Raw genomic sequence first — 23,017 nt, forward strand, 5'->3', positions numbered from 1 at the left:
TGTGAACAAAGCAAAACAAACTCAGGCAGACTCTGGTCACATCATCTGTCATATTTTCAGGCAGCACTTGATTTTACACATTTTTTACGTTGATTTGTCTCTCACACTGGCACCCTATTTTAGGATTCCTTATTTAATAAATGAATAGAAATATGGATGATGTCAAATTTATAATATTACCATAGCTAGTTCTTGGAGCTCTAACTAATGAAGGCAGGTGTTATATGGCTTTCTTCATTCCTCTCTGCAAATTCACATTAATCTTGGCTTGGTCTCCGTAAAGAAATAGCTGCTTATTTTTCTGGCATGGAAGCAAAATAAGCTGACTTTTAAAAGGAAAAAGGAGTTCTCCAGGGCAAGCAGATCTTTTTCTATTTTTTTTTGCCAAATGTCCTAAAATAAACAAGGAACAGAATTTTACAACCAAAGATATTAGTTAAAGCTTCACAGATCCATCTAAACAGACACACCCACACACAGGCACCCATGCTTGCCTAAAGATATTGCACCAATAAGTTGATATTTTATCATGACTGAAAAAACTGTGTAACAATAAACTATTTAAATATGTCTTGAAATCAAAAGTACACCTCATGCTTTTCAATGCCTTTGAGAAAATTATATCACATTTTTCTCATAGGAGCCATACTTTTAAAACAAAGACTTTATCCCTTACTAAGCCTGAGCACCAAAAATCAAAGGGGTGAATGACAATGTCACAAGAGCAAAGCCAAAGCTTTGGAGTCATTTCTATAATCATTTAAAATAGTAAAAGTAACATACCAAAGTCTGTCTATGATACATATGCATGTTTTAAAACTGATTTGCTAATTAATATTTTTTCTTGTTTTCATTTCATTTTAAATACATAGCCAATAAATCATTTGGATAATAAAGAAATATTTAAAGTAAAATGTAAAATTCTCTCACTCTGCTCTCCTTCTATTCCCCAGAGTAACCAGAGGATGACCACTGATAACCTAATATACAATAAGATACTGGCACTTTTTCTGTACATAAACATGCATTCATACACACACACACACAGATCTTTTTAAAGTGATATCATTCTGTACATATTCTTCTACATTTTTTTTTTTTTTAAAAAAAGCTCAACTTAGAATAAATAACTTTCCACATCAGTACACAGAGATCTACTTCACTGTTTTTAACAGTCTAGGGCAGTGTGACAGCTAAGAGCAATGGTCTCTAGAGTGAGACTGTGTTTGAATTCTGGGTTTACCCCTTTCTAGCTATGTGACCTTAGTCATAATTACTTTGCCTACTCCGTAGTTTCCTTTTTTTTTTTTAAAAGATATTTAATCTCCATTGAGAGACACTCTGTTTTTCTTTAAATTTCCAGTATTATAAGCAATCCGCGACAGTCAAATTAATCTGTTCTATCACCTATGCAGGATTATTATCATTTTTTCTTTTGGGGGGGCGGGTCCTAGAAATGGTATTGCTAGATCAAACGGAAGTCACATTTTGAACTCTGACCACTAGTTTCCGTTCTATAAAAGCTGTCCCAATTTGTATTTTCACGCACAGTGTTTTCATTGACTCTAAGAGAGCTTTTGTGACAGAATACAGATGTGTCTTAAAAGAGCTGTGAAAGACGCTGGACGTGACTCTTTCCCTACTGTATGAGTTTCCTGTTGCTGCTATAACAAACTAACACAAATTTAGTGGCTCAAAACAACACAAATTTATTATCTTAGTTTTGGATGTCAAAAGTCTAAACCGTATCAGCAGGGCTGTATTCCTTTTGGAGGCTGTGCGTGGTGGTGGTGGTGGGGGGCATTTTCTTGCCTTTACCAGCTTTCTAGAGGCTGCCTTGTGACACTACATCACTCCGATCTTTGCTTCGGTAGTTACAACTTCTGACTCTGATTCTCCTGCCTTCCTTAATCCAGGCTAATGGTCCCATCTCAACATCTTTAAACATACATGCAAAGTCCCTTTTGTCATGTAAGCTAAACATATTCAAAGGTTTTAGGAAATAGGACTTTTTTGGGGGTGGGGCGGAGGGGGTCATTCTACCTTTCACACCTACAAACACTTCCTTTTTATGAAGTGACATCCGACAGCATTCCCTAGTCTCAGGGCTGCCTGTGGCACCCTCTGGAGCACACCACCAAATAAAACCAGACTGGTGGTCCTTGGGGTTGTGGAATGTGGCAGCCCTGCCACGATCTTTGCCCATTATAGTACTCTCAAAAATTTTCTCGTGCTTCTAAAAACAAAATGGTAACGGAGGCCTCAAAACTATTTTCTTCCAAGGGTCATTTTTACTATCCCCCCACACTCCAGACCTATCAGACTACTTACTTATAGCTAATTAGAGCTTCTGATAAGCTTGACATACTAATGATACTGCACGAACCGAAAGTAAATAAAATTGGTGAGTCAGTTATCTTTTTATCTTACAATTTTTAGGCCTTTTGAAGTAATAAAAATAATTCACAGGCTTTCATTTGACCACCATTTGAGTAGACTCAACCCTTGGGCAGCTTTACTATGTCCTGGTTTTTAGAGTGTCACTATGAGTCAGAATTGACTCAACGGCAATGGATTGGGTTACAGCAGACTCGATAAACTGATTAAAGAATAGTGGGAGGTTGGTCAATGCATAGCTTACTGTTTCAAACACTAAGCTACTCACAATGTTGAGACAACTTTATAAAATTCTCCACCCTCAAGTCAATTTTAAAAGTTAGAAATATTTTATTCAGATTCAATTTTTATCATACGTTAACTATTAAGATATAATTTATTTCAGATTTACTCCTGAATATTAAAACTATATTCACTAAATTTGGATATGAAGACAAAAATTCAATAAAGGGAATTTTTCTAGATGTAAAAATAATAATAAAAAAAACTTCTACTGCAAACAGCTCGAAGTATTCATTAACAGAACTTTCAAAACAGGAACCTACAGAGTTAAAAAAACAAAAACAAAAAAACCCAAAACATTAGAGAGGAAAAAAAAAAGGGGGGATGGGGGAGGAGGGGAGAACCAAGCAGCATAAAGGCACAAAGACAAAAAACAAGGAGAAAAGCAGACGATACATATTAATATGCTAAAAAGTGCTCTGCCTACAAAAAATAAAAATATTTTATAATTTTAGTGCTCAATAATTACTAACCATATTTAACTTTCAGAGAAAAAGACTAACTAAATCTACAGTCTTTTCATTAGTCCTGGATCACTTGGGTCCATACAGCTTACTTATTTACCTTTAGGATTAAAAAAAAAAATGTTTAATCATTTGTTGATGAAGGAAATTCTTCATGCATAACACTGTCTGAGAACTTCAAATGCTGACTGCCCCCTAGGAGGGAAATAAATTCTCATTGACATTAATTCCTCTAGCTTAACTGAAATGAATACCAAGGACTTAAATTTTTAAAACTCCAAATAGTAACAAACTGTAACTACTTATGAAACTAGTTTATTCCTCCATGGAGGTGGGTGTAGGAGAGAATATACAAATGATAATCCTGACCTAATTGTGATAAAAATTATATAGCACTGGAAAAGTGGGTTAGAATTTTCATTTACAAATGTAGGTCAGCATTTTAACCTAGTTTCTACTTGTAAATTAGTATGTATCACTATTATCTCTTAAAATGGAAAACATGGGAATACAGGACTAAATGTAAGTCTACAAGTGGATGTACACATGTATACGTATACGTACAAACACACACTATTTGCCCATGTGACCACAGTTGATCGAAAACATTTCATTAACCCACAGAACTACTAATATGTATTTTTTAACCTTATCTGTTCAGAAGCTCAAACTTTGTGGCTTGGTATAAACTGGTATGATAGTGTACCAAATAGACAAGTTCCACCCATTTAATCTGAAAGCAAGAAACCAAGCGACTGATGTTTGAGATGCTACAAACACATCATGTCTCTTCCAAACGCCATGATCATTAAAATTTGCATTATTTAGTGAAATAATACAAGCATATAAACTTGTCCTGAGATAAATCTGTACTTGTCAGTATAATCTCATTTTTAAAATGAGGGTGCTGGATTAAATGATCATTTGATCTCACTGGTCTTCAAAACGTTTAGATCTTCTCTATTTATACTTTCCATTTAAGAACGTTCAGATAAATGAATACATCTACAGTCCAGATTAGAAACTCCCCAACTCTGCTCTCCATTGGCGATATTGGTGGACATTTGTAGTTATTTTCATCTCATTGACATGGCACCTACAACTGCTTTGCCATTTTTTGTGCTGCTTAGTTTGGGAGTTATTATGGATACCTCATATCTAGTACAAGGCAATGAGGGTGCCAAAAATGTCAGTGAGAAAAAGCATCACATAACTATGATAAACAATTGCTTGTTGCTGTCCAGTTGATTCCAACTCTTAGTGATGCTATTCAGGAGATAAAAATGATGAAGTAAATGCTTCACGTGTCACCAATAAACGACTTGACAAGAAAAAAGATTTTGAAGCACAAAGAACAAGCAAGTTCTGTTATTAAAAAAAAGGACTATGACCCTGTGTATTAGTTTTCTAGGGCTGCTGTAAGAAATTATCACAAACTAGGTGGCTTAAAACAAAAACACATTCTTTCAATGATCTGGAGGCTCCCACTGCCGTCGAGTTGATTCTGACTCATAGAGACCCTGTAGGACAGAGTAGAACTGCCCCATCTGGAACCTAGAAGTCTGAAATCAGGCTGTTGGCAGGGCCATGCTCCCTTCAAAGCCTCTAGGGGATCCTTCCTTGCCTCTTCCGGCTTCTGGCAACCCCAGATGTTTCTTGGCTTCTGACAGTGTAACTCCAATCTCCGCCTCTGTCTTCTGTGTGTCTCTTTTCTTATAAAGATACCATATAGGATTAAGGGCCCATCCTACTTCAGTATGACCTCATCTTAACTAATTACATCTGCAACAACCCTATTTCCACATAAGACCACATTCTGAGGTCCCAGGAAGGACAGGGAACGCTATTGTGTAGGAGCCCCCAAAACTGAGGCACTTGACCCTAGTAAAATGGCTAGTCTGGGTCTGAGTCCGGACTCCATCTTAATGCTTGCTAACTTCTCTAACATTCAGTGGCCTTCGTAGAGACTCAACAGCTTGTAACTAGGAAAGAGTTTCTCTTTGTGCTTAAGTCAATGATAAGGGAAGAATGTTCCTGAGAGGGTCCCTGACACCGTTAAGTTTATCAGACATGACCAGAGCCTACTGCCCTCAAGAAATATATTATTCCTCTATTTTTTTTAAACCACATGTCCCAGGGAAGAAATACTTTTTAATAGGCTTGTGGCCACCTGTACACCCCTACAGTCATTACTTCTGCAGTTATCCTGTATAACCAATCCCAATAATTCTCGTATGTACTCCAAACCAATCCCCTTTGGTTTCCCGATCCTGCCTCTGACTGCCTTACCTTGCCAATCAAATTTGCACTGTTAGTTCCTGACTTTACCACATAAACATACCCTTTTCCCCTCCCTTTTTCAGGAGCTTTTGTTTCACTTTGTGAAATCAGACGTTGCCTCTGTCCAGACTGTTTTCAAACCTTTGATAATCTTCTTGCTTTTACTTCAGTAGAGTTACTATTCTCTGATACTATCCAACCCAATATACCATACAACCAGAAAAAGATAAAGACTGATAAAATGGAAAAACTTCTGAACTTATGAGACTAGCCACTGTATGAAGCCTGGCGCTCATTAAAATCACTTGGAGCTTTTAAAAATGATTAATGCCTAGGCCCCATTGCTAGAAATAGGTTATCTATTAGTTTGGGCATCTACAGTTTCTAAAAGTTCTCTGGTACTTTTTTACTGTACTGTAAGGGTTACAAACCACTATTTACGCTACAGAAGATCTGCACCAGCACTACCCACAAACCCACTGCTGTCGAGTCGATTCCGACTCATAGCGACCCTATAGAACAGGGTAGAACTGCCCCATTCAGTTTCCAAGGAGTGCCTGGTAGATGCGAACTGCTGATCTCTTGGTTAGCAGCCGTGGTACTTAACCACTATATCACCAGGGTTTCCGCACCAGCACTAGATTCTTTATAAGCCTAATGCAGTGGTTCTCAAAGTACAGTTCATGGAAACTTTTCAGGGGTTCAGGAGGTTAAAACAATTTTTATAATACTAAGATGGTATTTTGGAATCGACTCTACCGCACTGGGTGGGGGTTATTTGCCTTTCTAAACTGATGCCATTTGCATTGATGGTGTAAAGGCAATGGTGGGTACAAGGAATTGCATCTTAACTACCCCCTAACCAAGGCATACAAACCTTGTTATTCCTCTTGGGAAATAAGGCGTTATTATGTAGTAGAAAAGGAATAGGGTTTGGTGACAAACACAGTTGTGAAGCTTAAATCTTAGCTTCACTGTTTATAAGCACTGCGGTCTTGGGCAAGTCATTTAACCCTTCTGAACCTGTTTCATCACATGTATCATGTCAACATTGTAAATTCTTGTAATGTGCCTGGCAGAGTAGGTGCTCAACCAGTATTTCCTTCTCATCCAATCACTAATCCAAGCTGCAGTTGTGCTTCATCACACCTGAGTATCTTCAATACGATTCTCATACTTACCCTCTTCTTTCACAACCTAACTACTGTCTGAGTTGAGGCATCTAATCATCTACTATCTGGATTACTGCATGTGTTTCCAAGCTGGTCTCCCAGGTTTTAATCTTCTATTTGAATATGCCCTCCATATTGTTACCAGCTAGTGTAAAATGTACACCTTTCATTTTCTTGCTCAACAACCTTTACATAGGGTCCTTTGTATGGCACAATCTGTTGAAGATCTGGCCCTGATTTTTCTAGTCTTATTTCTGACATTCGAACTGTTTAACTTCTATTTCAGCCATGCTGAGTGTGCAAGCAACTATTCAACTTCATGTTTTTTGTCTCGATAACTGCTATTTCCTACGTTTAGATACAGAATACTGTAACAGCTGTAGTCAGTCACTCCTTCCTTAATACTTACTTGCTCTTTTATATTTAGGTCAGATTGTTTCCTCCTTTGGGCTGCTTCTCCAGCAGTTACCAGCCAGAACTACTCCTTCCTCTGTGCTTTTATCACATTTTCTACATCTCTCTGCTACAAGGTGAATGAAAATATTTCATATTCTTTCTCCCATTCTTGGTTTAATTCTAAAATGTGGGCAAGAGTTCCTAATTTGCAGGGTTTGTGCGTATTAAATGAGAATATAACTTACATACCAACAGAGGAAAAAACAAAGATAAACTTTCTCAAGGTTAATCAAGTAAAGGATGGGAACTGGGACTAATTCTAACTCTGTCTGGCTCAGCCTAAAGTCCATGCTCTTTCTACTACAAATAGTCTCCCTCTACATTATAGCAGACAACACATAAAATTTACTTATTTAAAAATTTCCCTGCCACTCCTAGGAATATATCCTAGAGAAATAAGAGCTGTCATACAAATAGGCATATGCACACCCATGTTCACTGCAGCATTACTCACAATAGCAAAAAGATGGAAACAACCAAGATGCCCATCAACAAATGAATGGACAAATTATGGTACATATACACAATGGAATATTATGCAAGGATAAAGGACTATCAGAAATCTGCGAAGCATCTCAGTACATGGATGAATCTGGAGGGCATTATGCTGAGTGAAATAAGTCAATCACAAAAGGGACAAATATTGTATGAGACCACCACTGTAAAAACTCACAAAAAGTTTTAAATACAAAAAGAAACATTCTTTGATGTTTACGAGGGAGGAAGGGTTGGGGAGGGAAAAACACTAACTAGACAACAGGTCAATAGGTAAGTAGTAACTTTGGTGAAGGGTAAGACAGCACACAATACTGGGGAAGCCAGCACTTGTATAAGGCAAGGTCATGGAAGCTCCACACACCACCGCCGTCAAACACCCTGAGGGACCAAATTACTGGGCTGAGGGCTGTGGGGACCATGGTCTCGGGGAATCTAGCTCAACTGGCATATCATAGTTTATAAAAAAAAATATTCTACATTCTACTTTGGTGAGTAGCATCTGGGGTCTTAAAAGCTTGTTAATGGCCATCTAAAATACTCCACTAGTCTCACCCCATCTGGAGCAAGGGAGAATGAAGAAAACCAGAGACACAAAGGAAATATTACTCCAAAGGACTCATGGACCACAACTACCACAGCCTCCACCAGACTGAGTCCAGCACAACTAGATAGTGCATGGCTACCACCACCAATTGCTCCGACAGGGATCACAACAGAAGGTCCCCAATAGAGCTGGAGATAATTCTAACTTACACAAATGTAATTCTAACTCACACAAACACAAAAAGATACCAGACTTACTGGTCTGACAGACTGGTGAAACTCTGAGAGTGTGGTGCCCAGATACCCTTATAGCTCAGTAATGAAGTCACTCCTGAGGTTCACCCTTCAGCCAAAGATTAGATAGGCTGATAAAACAAAATGAGACTAATGTGGCACACCAGCCAGGGACAAGAAGGCAGGAGGGGACAGGAAAGCAGGTAATGGGGAACCCAAGGTTGACAAGGGGAGAGTGCTGACATGTCATGAAGCTGGCAACCAATGTCACAAAACAATTTGTGTATTAACTATTTAAAGAGAAACTAGTTTGCTCTGTAAACCTTTGTCTAAACTACAATAAAAACAAATAATAATTTCCCTCACTGGACTGTGAAGTCCGCAAAGACAGTCAGCATGTTTTAATTATCTTTATATCCCCAGACTCTCACTCATTTAAGGAGTATTAATTTTAATTATGAAGCTCTGGTGGCACAGTGGTTAAGAGCTCCGCTGCTAACTAAAATGTCAGCAGTTCAAATCCACCAGCTGCGCATCAGAAATTCTCTGGGGCAGTTCTACTCTGTCCTATAGAGTTGCTATGAGTTGGAACTGACTCAACAGCACCTAACAACAACTCTAATTGGGGAGCCCTGGTGGCACAATGGTTAAGAGCTTGGCTGTAAACCAAGAGGTCGGCGGTTCAAATCCACCAGCTGCTCCTTGGAAACCCTATGGGGGAGTTCTACTGTGCCCTATAGGGTTGCTATGAGTGGAATCGACTCGACAGCAACAGGTTGCTGGCACAGTAGGAGTCCTGGCAGTGCAGTGGTTAAAGTGATCAATTGCTAACCAAAAGGTCGATGGTTCAAAACTACCAGCAGCTCCACGGCAGTCAGCTTCCACAGAGATTTACAACCTTGGAAATCCTATCGGGCAGTTTTACGCTGTCCTACAGGGTCACTATGAGTCAGAATCTACTTTATGGCAAAGGGTAACTCTAACTTGCATTGCGGGTGTAGAAAGTAAAAGACCTAGTCTCTAAGAACTCCATTGCTGTTTTCTGTGTCAAGTTAGAGGGATACTGCAAGTATACACATGGAATAGGGATGTCCAGATGAAAACCTAAAACAGGGTTTCAAACTGGTTTGTTCCAGTTTGAGCCCCTGCTGAGAATTTGCCTTTCCACCCCAGACACACTGAATCAAAATCTACAGTTTAATAAGACCCCCAGGTGATTCTTATCTATAACTTCCTGGGACCCTGTTAGAAATGCAAATTCTCAGCAGGGGCTCAAACCAGAAGAATGGGTTAGAAGCCCTGACCCAAAAAAGAAGAAAATGGAAGGGGTAAGGGAAGACTTCTTGGGAGATGAAACTTGAGGTGAATCTTGAAGGGTGTCAGGAGTTAGGTGAGAATGCATATTCTGAAGTTCTTTAAGTCATCATCATTTGGGTACCTCAAACATACTAAGTCTAGGTGCAAACTCAAAGACACTGAGATACTAATTCATTTTTTAAATGCTAAATTATTTTTGAAGCCTCATTGTGCAGTTCTTTCAACTACAATGCACTTTCTCTAAACTACTGACATCCCGAGTTCACAAGAACAGAGCAAGAAAGAAAAATTAATCACTTGGCAGTTGTTTCCATCATCCATATTTCATATCTGAGAGTAATAAATCACTAAGACATATTTCATCCTCAGTTATGTTGTTTCTGTTGACAACAGCATGAAGATTTCTGGCATATGGACCTAAAAATACGTTTCGGTCCTGGCTTCACTACCCGCTAGGTGTGTGACCTCAGGCAAGTCAGTCTCTGTGCCTCACTTCCTTCACCTGTAAACATCTACTCAAAAGTTGTTGTGAGCTTGAAATAAGACAAAGCATATAAACTGCTTTTTGGTGCCGTGCCTGGCACACAGCAACAGTTATTATTCTCACTTTTGGAAAAGCATGGCAAAACAGTTTAAATACTGTTGATCTTGAACACAGAATATGTCTTGCTTTTAACTAGCAAGTATGACAATATGATATTGAAAAGACGAACATATCTTTATCTTGTACTATGAGTAAAATTATTCAGCTTCAGCTTCTACGGAGGTTATGCAAGGATTATGCCTAAGTCTCCCTTCTTCTTTAAACGCAAAAGAGATAAAATTTTCTAAGTAACAGAATCACATCATATGAGAGGTGGGGAAAGGTGAAATGAAGAAAAATCTCCTTAGGCAGAGAAGAAATAACCTGCCAAAAATCAACCATTTCCTCTACCTGGTGGTAAACTTCTCTAAGGAAGAAACTGGAACTTATGCCCCAGCCATAAGCAAAGTACTCAGCACAAAGCAGGCAACAATTAGTGAGCTTCTGACTCAATGTCTAAGGGTTTTACGCTGTATGGGATTCTGGAGGAACTTTTCGGAACACAAGCTTAGCAGCTTTTCACCTATAACAGTGAGCCTTAGCTTTTTTGAGGTCATGGCTGCTTTTGAGTATATAATAAAAAGCATGTTTCCCTCCCACAAAATATGTTCATAAATACAATATTTAGCACATGGACGTCATAAATTCAAACGATGGGCTGTTGGCATTTACCATAACAAAGATAATATGTCTTTATGGCAAGACCTCCTCTTCCATACATTGGACATGTTATCAGGAAGGACCATTCCCTGGAGAAAGACATTATGCTTGGTAGAGTATCATCGGAAAAGAGGACGACCCTCAAATGAGATGGATCGACACAGTGGTTGAAATAATGGGCTCAAACACAGAAACCGTTATGAGGATGGCACAGGACCTGGCAGTGTCTGAGGTCGCTTGAGTCCGAACCGACTGGACAGCACCTAACAACAAAAACAACCCAGGTATTACGTCTGTCTTCTGGCCAAGCTGGCTTTACCTGTTTTTCTCAGCCTGTAAGCATTTTTTGAGAACTTTTATTGATTTACAGTTCAAGCTTTTCTGACGCCTCACCTATCAAAAAAATCTGCAATAACACAAAACAGTAACATACACCCATAATGTGTGTGTGTGAGTGTGTGGAGGGAGGAGCTGCAGAGGAAGAGGGTCCGAAGCCAGAGCAACCACTTCAAGTACTTTAAGCTCGTAGAAGAGAAAACCATCTCTGCTGAAAATGCCAATCATTAAGCTATAGTTTGTAAAGTAGCATCATTAAGGTTAAGAATGGAGTGGGAGGTCTGAAAGGCCACTGATTCAATAGCAGAAAATGAAAGTGTGGAGCTGGTGGAGTCAAAAAACGATCAAATAAACAACACTGGTCAGGCCCAGAAAGAAAGACAAGGAGACGCAAAAAACAAAACAAAACAAAACAACAAGAGTAAACGCGAATGCCTCTAAGGATCAATGACCACAGACAGCCTACGGGTCCGACGGGTTAAACCAAACCAGCGGATTCCTTTCAACCGAGGTGGGAAAGTAGCCCCTGCGGAAGGGCCAGGCTCCGCAACACGAGGCTGCTCCTTGGACCACAGGTTCAGACTCTATCGATGGACATGCAGGGACCACATGGCTCCGGGGCCTGTGCACCGTCCGAGCCCCAGGAGGGTCAAGCTAAACAGGACTCCATGGCCCGCGCACCCAGGGTCTCCACCCCACCCTCCCCCCTTAGCCTAGGCCTAAGCCCCTTCGCGAAACTCAGCCGCGACCCCACAGCCCATATCCTTACCATAATGAGGCCGGCGAAGCCCCAGCCACATCACCCTTCCGGGCCCAGGGCGGAAAAGGCTGGCACGCTTCTCCTGCCCTTCTCGCTCTCTCCCGCCGTCCGGTTGGGCCTGACAAGGCACCTCCTCCCAGGCTGCGCGGTTTAGGCGCCAGGATAGGCTCTTTTATTCCGGAAGAGGTGGGACTTAGAAAACGTCCACCGGCCCTGCGAAGCCACTGGCGCTCTCATTGGCTGCAGGACATCTATCTGGGGGAGCGGGCGTTTTGGAGGAAAAGGAAGTGGAGTGACCGAGAGGTAGGGTGCGGAAGTGGGTGCTGCCTCTAAGTAATAGTAGTCGGCTGTGTTGTTGTTGTTTTAGTTCCCTGTTATTTTCTCTCAAGAGCTCCGCAGTGTACGGAGTTTACCTGGCTCGGATCCCCTTCAGTATGTGAGCTCTTGGCATTCCGCTTGTGGAATCGCTGGGCCGCCAGGGTTTCCCGCCTTCATCCGCTACGCATGCACCTGTTGGGCTCGCTTTTTAGTTTCTGTTGGCGCCTGAGAGAATCCTGGGCTTGTAAAGCGCCTTTGGAATGCTTTGGATTGGTTGTGGGTTACCTAGGAGGCCTTTTAAATCTGGGGGCTGTATTGGGTAGGCTGTTTGATCAGCTCCCTAACATCCGCCTTCCATCCTTCCCCGCGAGCTTTTTGCTAACTGCAAGGATTGTATTCTATCTGGGGCTGCAACCTTTGGGGTTAGGAAAGAACTTTCTGTAATAATAAATGGAAGGAACTGACCTCTCCTGAGTGCAATAATTAATTAGTTAATGTAGAGGAGTTATCAACCAGCAAGGCAAAACACCTTTTCCTTTTTATCAGTAGTAGTATTTTTTAGCTTCCTCTGGTTTTAATACCAGTAAGCGATGCCGCCCTCCCCACCCTGTTTTTTCTTTTGGCAATTTTTAGTCGGAGAAGGCTTTAACGTATTCACGTTTGCATAGTTCTTGGAATTATTCAGAAGTCGGAGGTACAGAATATCAGGCAACGGAGGGTTCTTTTAAGAATATTGCCAATTTTTTTTATTGACTCAGAAGGTGAGTCAGTATCTCATATGAGATATTCATTTATGAGCTCAACTCTGCGAAACTATGAGACTACTGTATTTAGGTCAACACAATTAGAGCGTTTGGGTTTTTGCTACCTGTGATTACATTGTTTGGTACTGCACACTTAAATTTTTGTTTTATTTATTTATTTTTTACCATGACTAGCTTGGTTTTTGAATCCATTATCCTGAAGTGTCAAGAATTGGTCATATATACAAATTTATTAGTTACTGTTTAGCTGGCTCATATTTATGGCGACACGTTGTATAACAATGAAACTTTTGCCAGGTTCTGCACCATCTTCACTACCCTTGGTATATTCCAGTCCATTCTTCCAGCCCACTGTGTGTTCTGAGTGCCTTCCAACCTAGGGGACTCAAAGCACTATACTGGACAATATTCTTATGTGATCCATAGGATTTTCATTGGCAAATTTTTGGAAGTAGATGGTTAGGCCTTTCTTCCTAGTCTGTCTTAGTCTGGAAGTTCTACTGAGACCTGTACACTATGGGTCACCCTGCTGGTATTTGCAGTGCCAGCGGCATAGCTTTTGGTATCATAGCAACACTAAAAAAAAACAAACTTATTGTTTTCCAGTGGATTCTGACTCAGCGACTCTATAGGAGAGAGTAGAACGGCACCACAGGTTTTCCAAGGAGCAGCTGGTGGATTTGACCTTTTGATTAGTAGCCAAAAGCTTAACCACTGTGCTACAAGGGCCCCAGCAACACTCAAGCCACCACAATATGACAAACGGACAGATAGGTGGTAGATACACAAATTAGCAAGTGTTCATTGAGCACCAGCTTTATTTAAGGCATCACGAGAGTATACTAAAAGGGCAAAGATGGCTTTAGTTTAATGGGGCAGAAAGGGATGAGAAATGTATGAAAATATACAGTACCTTCCTCCCATCCACAAAAAAACAAAAAATCTGCCTCTCTATTGTAATTGCTTTATATTATGTATTAAAACTCTTGCTAGTCATATTAAACAAACTTGGTTTCGTTATGGAAATTATGTTTTGCTACTTGTCAAGCTTGGTTTCTAGAGTAGTAAATGTGTCTGTAGACATAATGGACTTTGGCTTTTCTGTGAGAATTGTCTTTATCTTTGTGGACATTTCAGAGTATTACGATATTTTATGGAAATAATGTGCAACTTCTATGTTTGTTTGCCAACTGTGCCCTCTCCCACAAGGTATTTTTGCTAAGGGCCGCTATGCCAATTTTTTTTACATGTTATAAAAAAATTGACAGAAGGTGTTATGGAAATGTCTGGGGGGGTTGACAAACAGACATTGAAGGCGTGCCTTATTTGTGTAAAAATATGGGACTTCTGTATGAAGCAGTGCTTCAAATTACCTGCGAAGATCATTAGGAAACTGAAGTTGTTAGAGACCACAAATGATTTTTTGTATTATTTTTATGGATTATAATTAGTTTAGGCTGTCATATATCTCAGCTTCAAAATTACAGAAAACAATATTTGCTGGTTACTTTTTTTTATCCATAGAGAAATACGAATGCCAGTAGATGAGGCTGAACATACGTGTATAATGTTTATTGTATTCTTAAAAAACAGCAAACAAAGTTAATCTGACATCTGGTGAGATCTCTGGGGAGTCTGCGATTGAGCTGTATAAGCACATAAACTCTCTGCTTTTGTTTTTTGCTGCCAGTGACCTAGTTTAAGTACTAATTTATACCACTTTAACTATTTCAAAAGTCTTCTTTCTGTAGCTCTGCTCTGGATTCTCATTTCAAACCATCTTTGATATTTTCTTCCTAAAAAGCAAATAAGACTATTATTCCTTTGTTCAAAGATTATTGTCTCTCACATCTAGGAGAGTATCTCCCACTTTGGGTTCATGGCTTCCTAGAATTACATGTAAACATAGTACATATTTACCTTTTCTGTGAGAGAGTGCATGGTGGTGTGAGAATTAAATGAGTTAATACAAGTAAATCATCTAGCCAAGTATTTAGCATGGAGTTTTTTTTTAAGCATGCAGGAAGTCTTGGTTGTTAACTGTGTGCATGGCTTTCTCCTTCATTAAATTAAAAGGTTGAGGGGAGGGATGATGATGAAAGGATGATTGTATCTGTATACATAGTTGTTAAGTGCCATTGAGTCGGTTCAGACTCATAGTGACTTCATGTACAACAGAACGAAACACTGCCCTGTCCCAAGCCATCCTACAGTCATTGCTGTGCTTGAGCCCATTATTGCATCACTGTGTCAGTCCATCTTGTTGAGTGTCTTCCCCTTACCCTCTACTTTACCAAGCATGATCCTCTTCTCTAGGGACTGGTCCCTTCTGATAACATGTCCAAAGTATGTGAGACGAAGTCTTGCCATCCTGTAACCAAATGAGGGTTCTTGTCCTGTCCCATTGGCCGATCGAAATAAGACGGACACCACACCACCTGTTGCAAGGGAAACAGAAAGTGGAAATTTATTGTTTGTGCAAACAAGGAGCATCTTAGGGCCTAGCAGCTGAAGGGCCTAGCAGCTGAAGGACCACGCACTCCCAGCCCCAGGGGAACTTGGAGCTTTTATGCCCTCCAGTCCCCAGGGGGTGGGATTGGTGCCCAAAATCCAACACCCCATCCCTCCCATGTCCATATTTGGAGATCCAGGTGCTGAGTCATTTGTAAAGGAAGGGAACTTTTGCTTTACAAATGGGCTCGGCTGCAGCTGTGTGCCAGAGACCATCTTTCTCTCTGTCAAAGTTCAGGTCTGGGGTCAGGTTTGGGGCCATGGGCCTTGAGGTCCTGAGCACGTGCCAAGATCTTGGTTTGCACATGCACGGGATTTTGGCATCAAATTCAAGCTGCAGTTAGGGCCCTTGGCACAGTTGGGCAAAACCACAGTCAGAAGCCATGGCTTGGTGGGCGTCAAGATGGGGGGAAACTGTGGTGGAGAGGGGAAAGCCTCAGCGGTGGCTTCAATCCTAGCTTCTAGGGAGCATTCTGGCTGCACTTCTTCCAAGACAGGTTTGTTTGTTCTTCTGGTAGTCCATGGTATATTTAGTGTTCTTTGCCAACACCATAATTCAGAGACATCAATTCTTCAGTCTTCCTTATTTATTGTCCAGCTTTTGCATACATATGAGGTGATTGAAAATACCATGGCTTTGAATACAGTACCAAAAATCAGCTGTTGCTGTTGAGTCAATTCCTACTCATAGTGATATTACAGGACAGAGTAGAACTGTCCTATAGGGTCTCCAAGGAGCAGCTGGTGGATCCGAATTGCCCACCTTTATGGTTAGCAGCCATAGCTCACCATAGCTTTTAACCACTGTGCCACCAGGGCTCCTTGTATATATTGGACACTCAATAGTTTTTTTTATTATTATTATTAAATTGATATTGCAGACCACTTTCTCCCTTATTCTCTTCTTACTTGTGTCTAGTACTAATAATGATAATATTGATGGTAATGGTTTCCCGTTACATTATTTGCCTTTTTTTATTCACTAACACTCAGATGTATTAAAAGACAAAATTTTGCCTCCTGAATTGTTAGTTTTCTCTGGTCCTCAGCCAGCCTTCACCTTAATCCTGAGGTCAAGATTCTTTGTATTCTAGTCTTTTTATTTTTGTTCTCTCATTCTCTTTCCCCATGGCTTTCAAATTAAGTCCTACAGAAGTTTTGTTTGGCCTGCATGTTATTTCTCTCACCATATGAAATGCTTCCCTTAACTCTGCTTCCAACCCCATTTATTTGCACTTCTGTGCAACAAAAATCCTCTGAAGAGTTTAACTGTTATCTGTTCTCTATCTCCCAATTCTTTTTCTATTCTTAAACCCACTCCAATATGGCTATTGCCCCCATACTCCACTAAGACTGCTTTTGTTAATGTCACTAGTGATCTCTTGGTGGTGATCATTCTTAGGCCTCAAGGTATTTGACCTATCAGCCACCTTTGACACAGATGATCACTCCCTTTTCCATATTATGAAGTAAAACCTGCAAAATCCAGAATCTGTGTAAGGCAGAAACCTGTCAGAGAAGGACAGCTTGAGTATTTTCCACTAATAGAGAGTAGAAAGAAAGGCAGTAAGACTGCATGCTGTCAAAGGCAGAAAACTTGCAAGACCCAGAAAAACAAGGCAGTCCCATTGAGTTCCAGCTCTCACAGGTTTCTCTCTATTTTCTTCACTTGATTTCCAGGACACCACACTCTGTTGGTTTTCCTTTTACCTCATTTGTTGCTTCTTATCAGTCTCCTCTGCTGGGTCCTTCTGTTCTTCCTGATCTCTTTTTGTTGAAATATTCCAAGGCTTAATCTTTGATTCTGTTCTTTTCTTCTGTTTATACTTCCTCTTGATAATATCATCAAGTTTCACGGCTTTACATACCATCTGTATACCCAATAACTCCCATGTTTGTATTCCTAGTCCCCATTCTTTTTGAACTGCAGACTTTCATATTCAGTTGTCTACCTTTGCATCTCTACCTGAGATGTAGAGGTAAACAACTACCTCTGCATCTAAAAGAGATCTCAAACTCAAATGTCCCAAACTGGACTCCTCTTCTTTTCCCCCAAACCTGCCCAATTCTTTCTCATCTCAATTGGTGGCAACCCTATACAGCTAGTTGCTCAGAGTTAAATATTTGGAGTCATCCTTGATTCTTTGTTTTCTCTTATACTCCATCAACTCCATCAGCAAATTCTGTTGGCTCTCTCTATAAACTATATCTGGAATCTGACCATTTACTATCGTGTACTCCTATGATCATCTTTTGCTTAGATTTCTATTAGCCTCTGTATTAGCCATCTAGTGCTGCTATACCAGAAATACCATAAGTGGGTGGCTTTAACAAAGAGAAATTTATTTCCTCACAGTAAAGTAGGCTAAAAGTCCAAATTCAGGGAGTCAGCTCCAGGGAAGTCTTTCTCCCTTGGTCGACTCTGGAGGAAGCTTCCTTGTCGTCATCCTTCCCCTGGCCGAGGAGTCTCTCAGGCACAGAGACCCCAGGTCCAAAGGATGCGCTCTGCTTCCAGTGCTGCTTTCTTGGTGGTATGAGGTGTCCCCCCTTCCCCTGTCTCTCTGCTCACTTCTTTCTTTTATATCTCAAGAGATTGCTTCAAGACACAGTCTAATCTTGTAGATTGAGTTCTGCCTCACTGACACAACTGCTACCCATCCTCCCTCATTAACATCACAGAGGCAGGGTTTACAACCTATAGGAAAATCAGACAATACCAGGAATCATGGCCCAGCCAAACTGATACATTTTTGGGGGGACATAATTCAACCTATGACAGCTTCTATCATTTCTTGCTTGGATTACAGTAAGTGTTCTAACTTATCTCCCTGTTTTCTTCAACCCTTGCCTCCCTCCATTCTATTCTCATACAACAGCTAGAGTGATATTTTTTAAAATGTATGTAAATTGTATTAAAATGTAAAGTTCTAAATGCAATGTGTCAGCCTAGGTTGGCTCCCGGAACAGGAAAAGGGCATTAATGGTACCAAAAACCTAAATGTGCAGAGAAACACCAAAAATTAGTATAACAAAATATATTTATTGTAAGTAGATACGAATTGAATTGGGCAGTGTCAGCTTGAACATATCAGGAAGGTGTGAAGGCCCTATAGGATTTCCAGGTCTGGAGCCCTGGTGGTGCAGTGGTTAAGAGCTCATCTGCTAACCAACGGGTTGGCAGTTCGAATCCATCAGGTGCTCCTTGGAAACTAACTCTATGGGGCAGTTCTGCTCTGTCCTATAGGGTCATTAAGAGTCGGAATAGACTCAACGGCAGCGGGTTTAATATTTATGGAAGCATTCTGCCATATCTTTTCAGGTGGGTTCAAACTACCGACCTTTTGATTAGCAGCCGGCCTTTTGATTAGCAGCCGGCCTTTTGATTAGCAACTGAGTGTTTAACCACTGCTCCACCAGGGCTCCTTATCTGAAACATACTCAGTAAATTTTGGATGAATGAATGAACTTGATGGGGTGTTTGCGTTCCTAATTCCTGATATGCTGTCCGAAACATTGATTGTTTATCATTTTCATATATCATGCTGTTTCTTGTCTCCATACTTTGCTCATGCAGACTTTTCTGCCTGGAATACCCTTCACTACCTTTCTCCCTTCACCCCTAAACCCTTTTCACCTAACCATTTCTTTCTCATCCTTGAAGACTCATATCAGATGTTACTCAATGAAGCCTTCCCTGAAATGTCAGGCTGGCTTAAGTGCTACTTTTCAGAGTTGCTTCCACCCTGCTTCTGAACTTCATAATTTTCTTTGGATATTTCCATCTCACTAGGGAGCTGGAACTGTGTCTTATCCATATATGGAGTGTCATAGCCTAGTACATAGCAAGTAGTCAGCGACTGTTTTAATGTATTAATGGCATGACCATAGCCACTCACCTGGGTCTTCTGAGTCAATCAGTACTCTTTTTGCTATACTTTTTCTCTAGGACAAAGGTGACTGCCTTTAAAATAATAGGACAACAATTCTTTTTACACAAGCAGCTGAGTACTTAACTGTGCGCTTGCCAGTCTAGGAAGTGGTTAATGGATTTTATAGCTGTGGGCAGTTTGCTCCTTGTCCTTTGTGAAGCTGCCAGCACTGGTAAGAAAATGAGTTGTGCTTTTTTTTTTTCCTAAGACTTTGGCTGAAATTATTGAAGAGGGGACTATGTATTGTAGTCAGCAAATTTTTAATGATGAAATTGGGCTCTTTTGGGGAGGGAAATACTGTTTATTTAGATTTACATAACCAAAAAGAATAAATCCATACAAGGATTCCAAACGGCTCATGAGACACTTGTGTTTTTGCTAGAGGCCAGTAATACCAGTAGCTTTAAATTGAATTTTGCTGTGTGCCATTGGGAAACCCCAGAGTGTTTATAAGTTATTGCAAAGATTTTCTCCCCCATGATATGGACATTTATTTTTAAGGTTAAGTCAATGATGATTAGCTTGTCAACATGGTCTCTGTCTCTGACACTTGGCACAAAAATTAGATAAACTAACTTTACATGTAAGCATTGTTTAATCCTAGTTAATGAGCCGTGCTGAATTCAAACTATCCTTTGAATACCATTATCATTGTTGCAGCCTATAAGCCCGTCTATCATAACTTTGCCTAGCCTTTAGGACTAACAAAAGGAATAGTTGAACTCTATATGTTCTGAAAAGGCTTCAGTATCAATGATGAGGTTTGGGATTAAGTCTAGTGGTCAAGTACAGCTGTTACTTGGAGAACAATTGATTTGTGTCTCACTTCCTGAATTTTATAAACCCTACAGACTTGACCAAATAATTGAAATAAGTGAAGAGCTCAATCTGGTCTTTGTGTGAGAGGGTGCTATTAGTTTACCTATAATCCAATCTGAACAGTTAATGAGAATTATATTGAATAAGGAAGGACTTTGCTCAGTTGGAACAGAAATGAATGGTAAGAAATATGATGCAGGCATCGTTGAAGAGACTCATCAAAGCCTTGAAAGTACAAACACTGACATGCTGGGACATGTCAATATTTACCATAAAATTTGAAAGTTGCCAAGTTCCTGCTTAAGAAATGTGACCTTAGCATTGAACACAGTAAATAAATAAGGATTATGTCCAAATGAACATCTGCTCAGAGAAAATAGGATCACATCTGTCTAAACTTTGGAGTACTTAAAAGTTAAAGTTTAAAAATTTATTGATGATTCTTTGGTAATTTGTTAGGTAGATTTCTTGTTCAGTACACTATGCTAATTCCATGTGTGGATGTGTAGATTTAAGTAATTAAAAAAAAAGATTATATGGTCATTATTTATAACTTTGTAAATTAGTTTGTGCTATGGTACTCATCTCCAAATTCAATACCAACGAAAATGTTCCTTAGCACTATGTTTAGGAACCAACTTACTCATTTTTTTAACATTGTTAAAATCAGTTTATGTCATGACCTAGGTATTACTTTTGGAAACCAAAACTTTGTACTCTGAGAACTTTCATATGGCAACAGAGAAAATATACAAAGTTTCTCAAGTTTAAATATAACAAGGAAATCTGTCCTGGTTATCATTATCTGATGACTATGCCTCAGAAGAAAGCTTGTGGAGTAAAGAGCAAGTTAAATCAGCATATTCAGCTGGATATTTCCTATAGGGTTGCTATGAGTTGAAATCGACTCAATGGCACTGGGTACTGGAATCACAGACCACTGCCAAATTATCACTGCAGTTTAACAAAGGGCATTTGGTGCAAAGTAGAGACATTTGAAGCTTTTATGTCAAGTCATTGGACCTATACAATCTTATATCTGTTTCACAGACTTGTAGATGAAGGTTAAACTGAACATTCTTTAAATAAAAATCCTAAAAGTGGATTTGTCCTCCCATTGCTTCTCTTTTCTGGTGGTAGAGATTGATGGCTTTTATATGCTAATGAAATCATTTAATCACATCGTAATGCTGTGTTGATATTGTACAGAACAGATGAAACATACAATTGAGATCATATATGCTAGCAGAAGAAACATTGGTTTCTTTAAATATCTTGATAAACATGAGACAACAAATTTGCTTATAGACTCATCAGAGGCTCTTAGTACTTGCCCATTATTTTCAGTGTATTAGTCACAGGTAGAAGAGAAAGCAGTATGATTTTACAATTTAAATCGATTTAGAGAATATTTGCCAGTATTCTGAGATGAGATGTTGAGCTTTGAGGAGAAAACATTAGGCTCCTTAATTCCTGACTTTTAAAACTTGCAAAACACATTTTGGCATGTAACCAAGACTTGAACCTTTGTTTTGAATGGACTTTAATATTATGGTGGTTTTTCTTTCGAGAATTATTAGGACCTTTTGTAGTTTTCTTCCTGAACTACCTGTTATCACTTATATACTCTGTATTGATGACAAAGCTGCCCAGTGGTTTTAAAATGTCACACGCTTTATATTTGGTGAGACTGTAAGTGTATTAAGCTGAAAATATGAAACTTCCTGTTTGGTGTTAGATATAGTGGGTTTATAATGGAGAATTTCCCAAAGTGTGGTACTCATACCGCTGATAGAACATTACCACACCTATAACTATGTCGCAGAGTACTATGAGATAATCGAGGTTAACAGAATTAAGTGATTTGCTGAAGTCCATACAACCTTTGGATGACAATGAAGATTCATATTGAAGTCTGTCTGATTCCAAAGCCTGATACAAGGTAACTTAAGCAAAAGAGAAATTCTTAGCTTCATATTTTTAAAAATCAACTTTTAGATCTAGGTTCTGGTACATCTTGAATCAGGTCTGACCTGCTCTCTACCTCTCAGTTCTGCCTTCTGCTGGGTTAAATTCATTCTTAGTAATTCTAGGCTCACAGCATCCTAATAACAAATCTAGTTAAAAAAAAAAGTCTTGGAATCAAAGATCGTTCTTCCTAATTGTCCTAACTTGATTCATATGCTCATCTCTGAATCAGTCATTGAGATTGGAACGTATAGTTGACTTAGATTATGTCTGTGTTCCACCCCTGGAATCTGGGGCTGGAGTCAGCTTTGCCCAAAGCCAGTGGGCTGAGAACAGCAGAGGTAGGAATCATTCAAAGTATTCTTGCTATAAGTCAGGAGAGTCTGTTGGGTGGCAAAATCAACAAATTCTCTCTAAAAGTTGGGCAAATGAGCACTCTTAACCTGCAGTGCAGTGGGACGTGGACCATGGCGCCGATGACAATCTCTAATGAGCAATAGTGATAACTGACATTGAATCCTTCAACTGGGAACCTGTTTTTTTTTTTTAAGGAATTGAGAGGGAAAGGTAAGCTAGTCTTTCAAATCAGTACAGCCTAAATGAATTCAGCCATTTGAATTAGGGCTCTTTATTGGTTATGTTCCAGGAACTGTAACTGGTGTTTGATTCATATTTGTTAGGTCAGAAATCTAAGATTATGTGATTCTAATGATATGCCACAGAACG

At 39.7% G+C, this 23,017-nt stretch overlaps 2 protein-coding genes across 6 annotated transcripts in view; one reads left to right on the forward strand and one right to left on the reverse strand.

Moving 5' to 3' along the window:
- Positions 1-12,099, reverse strand: part of TMEM167A (transmembrane protein 167A) — a 40,394-nt gene extending 28,295 nt beyond the window's left edge. For 2 of the 4 annotated variants that reach the window (XR_007515050.1, XM_049867146.1), the window contains exon 1: positions 11,992-12,099. Coding sequence is in view for 3 of the 4 variants with exons in the window: in XM_049867146.1 (XP_049723103.1) it covers positions 11,992-11,994 (3 nt within the window). In the remaining variant the exon portion in view is untranslated. Of the gene's footprint in view, positions 1-180; positions 394-7,004; positions 11,925-11,991 lie in introns of those variants that run through there. The other 2 variants (XM_049867165.1, XM_049867155.1) reach the window with 2 other exon arrangements.
- A 103-nt stretch (positions 12,100-12,202) lies between these two features.
- The window catches only part of XRCC4 (X-ray repair cross complementing 4), a 321,890-nt gene continuing 311,075 nt past the window's right edge, over positions 12,203-23,017 (forward strand). Inside the window, exon 1 of one of the 2 annotated variants that reach the window (XM_049867100.1) lies at positions 12,203-12,285. The gene's annotated coding sequence lies outside the window, so the exon portion shown is untranslated. The remainder of the gene's footprint in view (positions 12,286-23,017) is intronic. The other variant, XM_049867091.1, reaches the window with a different exon arrangement.

Source organism: Elephas maximus, chromosome 2 (genome assembly GCF_024166365.1).
Source record: "Elephas maximus indicus isolate mEleMax1 chromosome 2, mEleMax1 primary haplotype, whole genome shotgun sequence".
Classification (NCBI taxonomy): domain Eukaryota; kingdom Metazoa; phylum Chordata; class Mammalia; order Proboscidea; family Elephantidae; genus Elephas; species Elephas maximus.